This window comes from Myxine glutinosa, chromosome 12, assembly GCF_964187855.1.
Source record: "Myxine glutinosa chromosome 12, kmMyxGlut1.1, whole genome shotgun sequence".
Classification (NCBI taxonomy): Eukaryota; Metazoa; Chordata; class Myxini; order Myxiniformes; family Myxinidae; genus Myxine; species Myxine glutinosa.
In genome coordinates, this window is record NC_136272.1 from 65,217,831 (window position 1) to 65,230,869 (window position 13,039).

The following is a 13,039-nucleotide window of genomic DNA, read 5'->3' on the forward strand; positions in this document are numbered from 1 at the left end:
GATTAATGATTAATTTTGTTTGTGTGTTATCACGAGAGGTTTTCTTCCCTACGACTTCCCGAATGTGTGTCTCCATTTGGTCAACTGTGAGGTTGGCCAACTCATTCGTTTGAATCTGTTGCTTCTTGTTTAATTCATTTTTTTCCATTCGGCATTCTGTATGTATATATATATTTTGCATTCTGACGTCATAGCACCATATTTCAAAAAATTGTAGATGGATTATGACATTTTGGTGGATGAGTAAGACAAGACCAAGCAGGTAGGTATAAAGGTGACAATTTTACCAAAATCTTACAAAAGGGTAGGTGACAAGACCAAGCCGCTTAGATTTTAGTTTGGGTCCAGATCCAGATCCAGCCTATCAGTGGGATACAAAATGTAAACTTTCAACCTGGCGGAGGTATGCGCTCTACCGAGTGCCGTTCTAGGCCTTTGACAATATTGGACTTGTAAGAGGCTCCGTTTACTTGCACACCTTTGGGTTGGCATATAGTTTATCTACTGTGTGTGTGTGTGTGTGTGTGTGTGTGTGTGTGTGTGTGTGTGTGTGTGTGTGTGTGTGTGTGTGTGTGTGTGTGTGTGTGTGTGTGTGTGTGTGTGTGTGTGTGTGTGTGTGTGTGTGTGTGTGTGTGTGTGTGACACACACACACACACACAGTGTCAGGCATGTTTTTTGTGGAGTTTTACTGGAGCTTTCTGATGTGGAATGTGAAGCACCAGAATGATCGTCATGACCTCCTGAGTTGATTCAGCTAATCAATGACAAATAATCCATACGAATTCCCATGTTTCTCAACACGCTTCATGTTAAGGTGTATCGAGCAGTTTAATAGGTCCATGGTATTCTAATTGCAAAATAAATAACAAAAACAACGATAACATTGTAACAAAGCATTTATTAATCAATACCAATAAATACAATAATAAATATTAGTATAATTTGGCAATAATAATAAAGAACGTATAATCTCTCACCACCCTTCACCCACCCACCCTGCCTCAAACACATCTGTGTTTGGTGAAAGGCCAACTAATGCTCAAACACTACAGCAAACAGGTATGCGACAAGGCCACCATGAAGACCAATTAAAATTTGGTCCAATTGACCAACGGTCCCACTCGTGGAATGAAAAGTTGAGGTGTGTGGGGGAAAAGGAAGACTCGTGAAGGTAATTATAGGGCGAAAGTGTCTGGTGTGACTTATTCTTTTTCTTCCTATTTTTACACAAGTTAACCCAACTTTCTTGGCCAGAGTTTTAAAAAAAATAAAGGCTGTTTACCTTTTTATCCTACACAACCATAAATGTCCCATTCTTCATGCCAACTATTTTTTTGGTGGGCATGGTGAAGGTGTGTGCGCCTCTAAATTATTAGTCCTTAGTTGCTTGGTCTATCTTTCACCCATGGCAAGAGTCCTCAAATACAAGGGTTGTGTCTCTGATGTGGGTTGGTTCCTGAAGCTGCCCCACTGGTACCCAAGAGTCCTCAAATATAAGGGTTGTGTCTCCACTGTGGGTTGTTTCATGAAGTCCCACTTGTACCCCATTCGTAAACTTGTCCGTTTCGATTGATAAGCCACATATGTCCTGTCCAGTTGACCTTGGCTTGGATGAGCCGAGAGCCTTCAGGAACCTTCAATAAATGGAACAAGTTGGTGTTCTAACTATATTGCAAGAAAACCATCTATTTAGAAATCGTTATATGATTTACTTATTGGTTAAACAAGCAACATTCCTTCCAGTACATCTCCACATAAGGGGGTTACAATGCCAGACACTTTGTACTTTGGTAGCATTTAGAAATTGCTTTTACCTCCAGATAACGCTGCTTGAGTGGCTAAATGACCTCAGTGGTTTTGGAGATAAATAAAAAATATCCAAAGGTTATGAGATCTATGGAGGTGAAAATGGCAGGCAGGCTTCGTGTAAGTGTGTGTTTATTTAAAAAAAAAGGCGCAATTGAAACACTAAACACACCGCCATGGCACCCTGTACATGGTAAAGCAAATGATGACTGACTTCCTCTCCAATCTCCTCTCATCACCTTGTCATTAATATATTGCTCACTCCAAGGACATTCACAAAAGTCCTACGTCGACAAACTATTCATCGTCACTCGTAGATTTAGAACCAAGTGCTACTACAAATTGCTTGTTGACACGAGATTGTTCAATATTCAGAAGCCTTTAGAAACTTGCAGAACGCTCGTGATCTTTGTATGTATGTATGTATGTATATATGTATGTATATATATATATATGTATGTATATATATCTATATATATAAAACTGTGTGTGTGTGTGTGTGTGTGTGTGTGTGTGTGTGTGTGTGTGTGTGTGTGTGTGTGTGTGTGTGTGTGTGTGTGTGTGTGTGTGTGTGTGTGTGTGTGTGTAATGTTACCGATAGACTCCTAAACGGAGAGGCTTATGTGCTTGATATTTGACATAGACATGGCCATTGAGCGTGGGACGAACATGGCCAAACTCAAAATATTTGACGATCCATTTTTTTAATTCATATTTACTTCAGCGCACGGAATCAACGGAATCAGAGCAGGTGGGTGCTGATTCGCTCAGAGCGATCACGCGATCACGTGATGACGCTATGAACGATATGACGCTATGAAAAAAAAAATCGCTATGAAGCTATGACGCTATGAAAAAAAAAAAATCGCTATGAACGCTATGACGCTATGAACGATATGAACGATATGACGCTATGAACGATATGACGCTATGAACGATATGACGCTATGAACGATATGAACGATATGACGCTATGAACGATATGACGCTATGAACGATATGACGCTATGAACGATATGACGCTATAACGATATGACGCTATGAACGATATGACGCTATGAACGATATGACGCTATGAACGATATGACGCTATGAACGATATGACGCTATGAACGATATGACGCTATGAACGATATAACGATATAACGCTATGAACGATATGACGATATGACGATATGACGCTATGAACGCTATGAACGCTATGAACGCTATGATGCTATGACGCTATGAAAAAAAAATCGCTATGAACGCTATGACGCTATGAAAAAAAAAATCGCTCGCTTTGCCAAGGGGCTCGCTCCCCCCCGTTCCCCTCCCCTCCCCTCCCCCGCCCGGCAATGCCGGGTACTTCTGTTAGTGTGTGTGTATATATATATATATATATATATATATATATATATATATATATATATATATATATATATATATATATATATATATATATATATATATATATATATATATACATATATTGCGGATCTCAACGTCGGCCTTTCCCCTTACCAAGGGGGGATTAGTCCCCTTGTCTTTTTGCGATCCGGGGCTATGACGTTCCTTCCGGTCAGCGTCGGGTCGTAGGCCGAATTCCTAATACCTAATTACCAACGCCTCCCAGGAAGCAAGGAAATAACCCCGCCCGAATCACGGTTATAAGTGGAAACGCCGAGCGATAGCGAGCCGTGATCCGAGCTGTTAACAGGAACTAAACCCGATCTGAGTGGTTCCGAATCGTGCCACGCTTACCCAATGGAGGAAAACACTGATACGGTCGAATCAGGAAAGACAGGAAGAACAGATTGGTTTATTTACAATTTGTACAGGAAGGAGAAGAAGAACACACAGTGAAACTTATACAGCCTTAACCTATCCCAGGACACGGGCCCGTTTCACACTCACACGGGGATGTAGATGGGCAGGGTCGATGGTCCAGGGATGATGGCGTCCAGGCAGTCCGTTCTCCGGTTCCCAACTCGTACCGTGAAGCAGAGGAAAACAGACGGCAGCGGCCAGGAACTCTCCTCGTGTTGTTTGGCGCGCACGGGATTATTAGAGGGCAACGGTAGGATGGCTTTGCGGTTACACTCGCGGCTCAGCCGCGTACGTAATAATCGGACAGCTTGAAAGCGCTTCTTAATGCGTTCCTCCTCAATGCCTTGAGATTGTCATGCGCACGCCGGTCCTCTTAGTGCTGTTACCACGCGAGTGCTCCGGATCAGTTCTCTCAATGGCTTCGCGCTTGGCTCCCGTCCTCTCCAGCTCAACTGCCACGAGTGCCTCTCCCTTCTCATCTGAGGTGGGGGCGTCGCGCCAAGGGTTTTATTACCACGCCCTTGGAACCCTCTCGAACTCACCAGACGTTTCTTGCCACGCCATATCAAGCCATGCCCACCGAGCCCTGGTTGGTTGTTGGCTTTACTGTCACCGCCTTCTGACGTGCTGCTTGACGTGGCCACACCTCTTCCTCGTGCTCCTCCCCTTTTCCAGGCCTACCTCGTGGCCACCCGACTCGTGTGAGCGAGCAACTGGCAGCTAACGCTGCTGGCAAACAAGGTGGATTAGCCGAATCAGGGCGCGGGATGGATGCTGCCCAACGAGGTCGATTTGAGGGTGGCCGCAAAATGAACGGGACCTAAGCTTATTTCTTTTACACAACGCAGGTATCACTAATGGAAATGGCCTTATCCTCACACACACACTATGACATAACTAATGTTCTAAGGTGGCCTACGTGTTGCTTGTGGACTAACTATGGGGGCAAATCTTTAACCTTTAATGATCAATATGTACATTCTCGAAACCGCAACACTGCACCCCTCCTTCGCCAGGCTCGTCCCCGAGCTGAACCCACACAAGTGAGTACGACCGGTTCTGATGCAAGGGTCAGGACTACTTTTTAACTTAGTGTGACACGTAGGTGTGGTTTCCCTCTACATTTACTCTAACACCCTGTGTGTGACAGTTTTAAACACTAGATATGTCCCACCTACTGCGCTGTGTACTAACTAACAGACTCACACCCACAATTAACCGAATTACGGAAAAAATTCCCAAACTATACATAAAGCCGGTGGGGAGCATGTTATTTACAAGACAACTAATTATTTACAATTCTACACCCCAGGACCTGTTCTTTTGTGGGAAAGAAGAGAAATTTTGAAAAGGAGAAACACAGAATGCACTGCACCAATACACCATACACCATACACCATACACCAATATGCACCAAAAATGCACAATCATGCACAATCATGCACAATCATCACAAAATGCACAATCGTAATAAAAAAATCACAATCACATTTCACAATAATCAATGATGTCTTGTGCTTGGCTGCTGGGCTGCGGCGTCTTCTTGCTTCGTCTTCGGTGTGCCATCATCAAAACTTGGTCTTCTTTCCTGACACACCAAAGGAATTAATAAAAAGGCACAAACCGTGTCCGTTTTATTTCGGCCAGCAGGGCCAACTTAGGTGGTCCAACTGCATGGCATTGATGCCACTTAAAACAGTGGTCCGCAGGGCAAGGTAATGCTTGCAGCAATTGTCTGCCCCAGCAAAGGTGCCAGGCAATGCTTGCAGCAATTGTCTGCCCCAGCAAAGGTGCCAGGCCACAGAATGTGTGGTCCATAGGTGTACCGGTGCAGGCAACAGGTAGCAGGGTGCAGCGCAAAGGTGCAGCCGCACAGCTCAGGGTACCTGCACACTCCCCTCAACAAAAGATAATGGGTCCATGTGTGGGGAGGAAAGACAAAGCGGAGAGAGTCAGCGGGGGAAACGGCGCAAGGGTACACATTAATACAAGGTAATGAAACATGAGGGGCGCGGAAGAGCAAGCGGAGAAAGCTCGTCCCTAGCCATACGTAACCCCCCATGTCAACCTACACTACCCTTGCCCCTCCCCGTATTTACACTTCCTTTACAAATTCCGTCTCTACCGTCTCGTCTCCCATATCTCCCCCTAAACCAAATTCGTCAGCCAATCCCTCCCAAGAAGGAAGGGATGGAATTACACACAATGTCTCACCCACGTCATGATGCGTCTTTCATTCCAAATAGTTCACAAAACTTGGTGTGGAGTCCTGTCACCTTGGTGAGTGGATGTGTATGGTGCGAAGAGATTCTCATCCTAACTATCCTCTAATTGACATTAACTCACTTAAATTACCTGGGGTCTTGCCCTGCCACTTGGCATTTTTAAACTATGTGGTTCTAAAAACCAATTCCCATTGACCATCCCTGTGGTGCCTCCCAAATTTGGGGTCTCACTCCCCCAATTTTTCTATCTGTGCCTTCGCACAATTTCGGGGCTGGGTCGTGTGGATCTACCAGCAGGTCCTACTTACCTGCGCACCTCCGCCACTGAAGTCGCCACCCGAGCTTGCCTAGCTCCTCACAACTACCCTAAACTGGGGAAGGCCCTCCTCGCTCTCTCACCCCGCTGATGCCCTCTCTGGCATTGGGCTACCCGGGTCCTCTCTTAGGATCCTCGGGCCCCACTGAACTCTACACTGGACGCTACCTGGCTCCCAGAGCCTACCTGCAGCCTCACCTGGCCGACAGACTACCAATGGCGGAGTGCCCATTTAACCATACTCACTAATTAAGCCCACACGCCCAGCCATTCCACTCACCCATGCACCCCTCAAAGCAACAAATTGCTACTACCTGCACCACAGAGTCCAAACAATTTTCCTAAACCCTCTACCTAACTTTAAACTACCTTCCCTGGGTATTCGTGAAGGGGTCCATCTTCCCCCATCCACTCCTTCGCACCATGCACTCCACACCACTCATTCCACACACCATTTACTCCAGACCATTTATTCCACACCATTTATTCACTGGCACCCCATGCAAGTCAATCACTCAACACACTTACACTTATCCTCAATACTCCATTCATACATCATCTCTGGTCATCCCCGATCAATGCCTCATTTCACCAAGTTCATCCACACACAATTTCCACTCAATTCCTCATTTCCGCCTAAAGCTCATCCTCCTACTCACACACAATTTCTCCACACTACTACACACACACAGCATCATCTAACTATCTCCTTCCCTCTAATACTTGTGCTTTCCGGTTTTTCCCTTACACTAAGTACTTCCCTCGCAACCCTGGTGTTGGGCTAGCGGCTAGGGTGCCGGCTTAGGATCCTAGGATCCTGGGTTCGAATCCCGGTCAATCGCTGAATTAACGCCAGGGGGGTTGACTCAGCCTGTCATCCTTCCGAGGTCGGCAAATTGAGTACCAGTTCACTGGTAATTCCCTGCTTGTCGTTAAAGGCGGCAAAAAGGGTTGGCGTCAGGAAGGGCATCCGGCCGTAAAACATTGCTTCAAAAAGGGGACCGAAAAACAACAACAACCACAGTTCCCGAAAAAGGCCAATCCCCGCTTGCGGGGAAAAATGGCCTCTAAAGGTGGTTTTTTTTTTTTTTTAAGTACTTCCCTCGTCATTAACATCCTTCTAATCTCTCTACGTCCCCTCTACCAGTACAAAAGTCCCTACTTAAATCTTGGTCTCCTATGTCATTTTTCTAAATCCCTAACATTATCCTAGCCTGCCCTCGGCTAGTTTTCACTGCCATCCCCATAAACGAAAGCTCATGTGCCCCAAGTGAGGGATGGTAGACGTACCATCCTTCTACACCGGATACCATTTCTCAACACTATCGCTATCCGTCCACTACTCTCGAGCCTCTTCGTGCGGGAATGCATTTCCATCACAGCTCGGCTTCGGAAAGCCGAGCAATGCATGCGGGTGGTTTGTCTCCTGTTGGTTGGGTCCATCCGGCATTTTTGATTCTGGGGAGGAGGCATACTCGGGCCGAGGTTCCAGGCGCCATCCCTGCGCGGAGCCTTTCGGTCTCCGGCACAATGACCCAACCTCCCCCGGCCGGAGCACCGTGCCCGCCAGGGGGCGAAGGTCGGACCTCTCCTACCTCCCCTGGAATCGTGCCATTTGCCCCTTTCGCCATGGCACGGCACTGTCCATACAGGGCGGGGCAGGGCCCGAATCGTGCATGCTGCCGTGGCAACGATCCCCGCCGGCCCCCGCAGCACACAAAGCGCACCACGCCCCGAGAACTCGCGTCGGCTATCTGTTGCACTAAACGCTAACCCGGTCCGCGTCGATGCCCGAATCGCATTCTCACACCACGCGACCCGTTTCTCACTCGTACACCGAGGCGCTCCAGCGCCGCCCATACATTCCACACATTTCGTCACTGCACTCGCTCATGCATACCACCCAGGCGCACTCACGCCGTTCGCACTCTTCAGTACGCACTCTCTTACCGCACAACCAGGCACACACACGCTTTCTACATACTCTGTTGTGCACTCTTCTCGCACACAGTCTGTAATACCCACGGGTGTGCACTCCTGCACACACCCTCGCGCACACTCTCCCGTTACGTACTCCGTAACCACCACGGGTGTGCACTCTGTTGCACGCCCAATCACATGCTCTGGTGTGCATCCTCGCACACTCTCTTCATCCATCTCACATTCTGTGTCGCACTCTTCACATATACACTCTGTTGTGCATTCACTCTCACTCTCAGTTTCATACTCGCGCTCCGGCGCCGTTCGCACACGCGCGCCATTCACCTTCACACAGCGCACCACGGACCTTCTATGAGCGCCCGGGTGACGTCGCGATCCCAAGCGCGCGAAAAATGTTTTCGCGCCAAACCTTTTCGCGCCATACACAACCCTACTCACCTTCGGGACCCTTTTCCGCAGCAGCGCCTGCAAATTCTCATTGGGGTTAGGCAGCACAACATCACGATGCAAACACAGACTTTGTGTGCATTCCATCTTTTTCTCCCATTTAATTCCTATCTCTGCCATCATCTCTGCCAGGCTAACCCCCGCTCTTGCAGGGAAAATGGCCTTAAAATGCATGTTGTTGTTGTGTTGTTGTCTGCCTTCTCCTCAACCCCAATTTCAACTATAATTTATTTTTCTTTTCCTAGCCCAATGACCGCCGGCGCGCTTCAAATAAATTCTTCTAATTCGGCGGCCGTCGGCTTTTCTATACCTCGAGTCGCGATTTCTATACCAGTCCACTTGGCTGTGCTCTGCTCAGGCTCGCTTTCCCCGCGTTTCTCAACTCGCGTTACCTCGTCGCGTACCAATGTGCCCTCTTTGCTCAACTCGCGCTCAATGTCCTCCCCCAATTTTTTTATATCACCCCTGGATTCCTCCCTCATCTTTTTTATTTCCTTTCCCATTGGAGATTTGGCCCATATGTTTATTGCCCTTCTGGATTCCTCAGTCACGTTTCCACACCTCAATTTTTCCATTTGTGCATCAAAGTATGTTTTCGATTCAGTCGAGGACATCCCAATGTAAAACCCGGCTTGCACAGCGGGCTTGGCTGCCGCTGCCACGTGTGAGGCGTCGCCATTGTCTTCACCAGCTGCCGCACCCTTTTCTGCTTCCATTTCTTCCCGGGGGTCCTGGGTTATTAACTCTACCTTATCTTCTACCCCCACCGACATCCGACCGTCTTGGTTATCCATGGCATGATCTTAATTTGGATTTTTAATAAAATTTCGGCCGCTCGTAATTTTGAGTGCGTTAAGCGCACTTCGGGTCCAATCCCACTCCTGACACCAAATGTTGCGGATCTCAACGTCGGCCTTTCCCCTTACCAAGGGGTGGGGGGGGGGGGGGTTATTCCCCTTGTCTTTTACGAGCCGACGCGATCCGGGGCTATGACGTTCCTTGACATCCGGGGCTATGACGATTTGAAGCCCAGATCGGTGGAGTGTTGCAGTGATGGTTGTCCTTCTGGAAGTTTCTCCCATCTCCACACAGGATCTCTGGAGCTCAGCCAGAGTGACCATCAGGTTCTTGGTAATCTCTCTTACCAAGGGCCTTCTCCCCCGATTGCTCAGTTTGGCCGGGCAGCCAGCTCTAGGAAGAGTCCTGGTTGTTTCAAACTTTTTCCATTTAAGAATTATAGAGTCCACTGTGCTCTTGGGAACCTTCAATGCAGCAGAAATATTTTTGTAGGCTTCCCCAGATCTGTGCCTCGACACAATCCTGTCTCTGATCTCTGCAGGCAGTTCCTTTGACCTCATGGCTTGGTATTTGCTCTGATATACATTGTCATCTGTGAGACCTTATATAGACAGGTGTGTGCCTTTCCAAATCATGTCCAATCAATTGAATTTACCACAGGTGGACTGCAATCAAGGTGTGGGAACATCTCAAAGATGATCAAGAGAAATGGGAGGCACCTGAGCTAACTTTCAAGTGTGCTAGCAAAGGGTATGAATACTTATGTCAATGTGATATTTCAGTTTTTCTTTTTTATTAATTTGCAAAACTTTCTAAAATCCTGTTTTCTCTTTGTCATTTTGGGGTATTGAGTGTAGATTGATGAGGGAAAAAATGAATTTAAATGATTTCAGCATAAGGTTGCAACATAAAATGTGAAAAAAGTGAAGGGGTCTGAATACTTTCTGAATGCACTGTATGTATTTCCTTTTTTGTCCCCCGTCGCACTGGGGAGCGAAAGGGGGACGATGGTTTTCCTGTCCGTCCGTGCGTCCGTGCGTCCATGCGTGCATGCGTGCGTAAGCGAAGGACCGAATTCTAATTTGGTGTGTGGGTGTAACCCACGTCAAAATCCAAGATGGCCACCGCCATGTATGTCTGAACCTTGTGAGCGGAATATCTTGGAAAAATAAGCGAAGTACCAACTTCTAATCTGCTCTGTGGGTGTATCTCGGCATAAGGAAGAACGCTATTGAAAATTGGGTCGCCACGTCAAAATGCAAGATGGCCGCCGCCATGTATGTCTGAACCTTGAGCGGAATATCTTGAAAAATAAGCGAAGTACCAACTTCTAATTTGGTGTGTGGGTGTATCTAGGCATAAGGAAGAACGCTATTGAAAATTGGGTCACCACGTCAAAATCCAAGATGGCCGCCACCTTATATATGTCTGAACCTTGTGAGCGAAATATCTTGAAAAATAAACGAACTACTAACTTCTAATCTGGTGTGTGGGTGTATCTACGCATAAGGAAGAACGCTATTGAAAATTGGGTCGCCACGTCAAAATCCAAGATGGCCACCGCCATGTATGTCTAAACCTTGTGAGCGGAATATCTTGAAAAATAAGCGAAGTACCAACTTCTAATTTGGTGTGTGGGTGTATCTTGGCACAAGGAAGAACGCTATTGAAAATTGGGTCGCCACGTCAAAATCCAAGATGGCCGCCATCATATATATGTCTGAACCTTGTGAGCGAAATATCCTGAAAAATAAACGAAGTACCAACTTCTCATCTGGTGTGTGGGTGTATCTAGGCACAAGGAAGAACGCTATTGAAAATTGGGTCGCCACGTCAAAATCCAAGATGGCCACCGCCATGTATGTCTAAACCTTGAGTGGAATATCTTGAAAAATAAGCGAAGTACCAACTTCTAATGTGGTGTGTGGGTGTATCTCGGCACAAGGAAGATCGCTATTGAAAATTGGGTCGCCACGTCAAAATCCAAGATGGCCGCCATCATATATATGTCTGAACCTTGTGAGCGAAATATCTTGAAAAATAAACGAACTACTAACTTCTAATCTGGTGTGTGGGTGTATCTAGGCACAAGGAAGAACGCTATTGAAAATTGGGTCGCCACGTCAAAATACAAGATGGCCGCCTTGCGCCTTCCACTTTGTCAACTCGCATCACTTCACCGACGGGGGACCTAGGCGTAACGCTTGTTCTCAGAAACTACACATGCAATTCTGATGAAACTTGACCACAACCTTCAACACCCGTGATGTACCAAAGTTTGTTCATGACATTTAAAAAATCTGGCCCTATGGCGGTATGTGGTGGGGGAGAAGGGGGGGGGTGTTGCCCCCCCCTCCCCCAATTTTTGTTTGTTTGTTGAAAGTGTTGTGATTACCTTAGTATGATTCTTATGCTGCTCTGTCTCCGAGCAACCATTGAAATTGTTTTAAATTACCGTGATGCTGTTTAAAATACCATTAGTCAGTGTAGTATACTGCTTTATTCTACCAGGTGAGCGCCCGGGGGTATTGCCCCTATTTTTTTTTTTAAGTACTTCTTCACTATTGAGATATGGGGCCAAAACCATATATAGCATGATATCTCACAAAGTTGTGGACGAAAAAACAATAAAAACAACTCGCAGACTACAGTCTGTGTACAATTTTATCCTCCAGGGATTAAAAGGCATGTCAATGTGGTCTGGAATGCATCATGGACGTTTGATCTTCCTCAATTTGCAACAACTATTTAGGTTTAACGATGCGTTAAAGGACGAGCATCTTGATGTCTTCACTGCTTCTCTTTCTCTTGCGTTAGTTCTCGCTGCGAGTGTGGAGGGAATCGTGTCGGCCTACATCGAAGCCTGCCACAAGCTGAATGTGAAACCTATCAATAAACTTCTGCAACAGTTACCGGTATTTAATTTTGTTATTATTTTCCCTTTAAAATCTCTGCTCGGTGTAAACTTTCATAAATGTCACGTATTTTGATTGCTGTGGTGGCACCATTGTTGTAATTTTTAGTGAAATGTGTGATTTAAAAAAAAAAACCCACGGCCTGTTTGTGCAGTCGAGCGTCATGAAGTGCAGGTTACAACGCTCGGGGTTAAACGGCACTTCCAATGCACTGGCCTGGTCCTGTTGGATGGGTTAACGCACAAAATAAACTTTCTTTTTTTAAATATCTATTTATTTATTTTGTTCAAGAGGAACACTTGAAGGATTGTTTTGTGTGTATAATAATAATGGAAGCACCAGGTGTACCTTCTTTCTAGTTTATACCAGTTGATGCACAAACCGATCTGTCATCTGGCAGTGCGGAAGAACCAGGTACTTATTTGGTGTCGATTGGATTTTGAAATCCTAAGTTGGGATTCGGATTCGAAATCGAAAATGCGAAATCGGTTTTACATTTTCTCACGAGATCTTTCGAGCGTTTATTTTGCATTTATTTTGTTGTGAGGGACGCGTGCGTGCATGATCTCGGAATAGAACGCTGTAACAATGGTGGCGCTTTGGAAAATGTAACCCGGTGGGATCCTTGCCAACGTTACCCACTCCTTTTCCATATCGTGTGTACATGTGTAAAATTCCTTGTTTTGCCAGTTGGTGAACACACAGACGTCATGGAGTTGTGTGAACCTTTGACTGCATCGGTTGTTGTGTCAGATGGGACTTTTGGTCTCGTTGTTTTACC

General features: G+C 46.3%; 1 protein-coding gene across 1 annotated transcript in view; it reads left to right on the plus strand.

Moving 5' to 3' along the window:
* LOC137437487 (uncharacterized) overlaps nucleotides 1–13,039 on the plus strand; it is a 79,447-nt gene that overhangs the window by 22,371 nt on the left and 44,037 nt on the right. Inside the window, exon 2 of the mRNA XM_068131851.2 lies at nucleotides 12,161–12,258. Coding sequence (XP_067987952.2) covers nucleotides 12,161–12,258 — 98 coding nt within the window. The remainder of the gene's footprint in view (nucleotides 1–12,160; nucleotides 12,259–13,039) is intronic.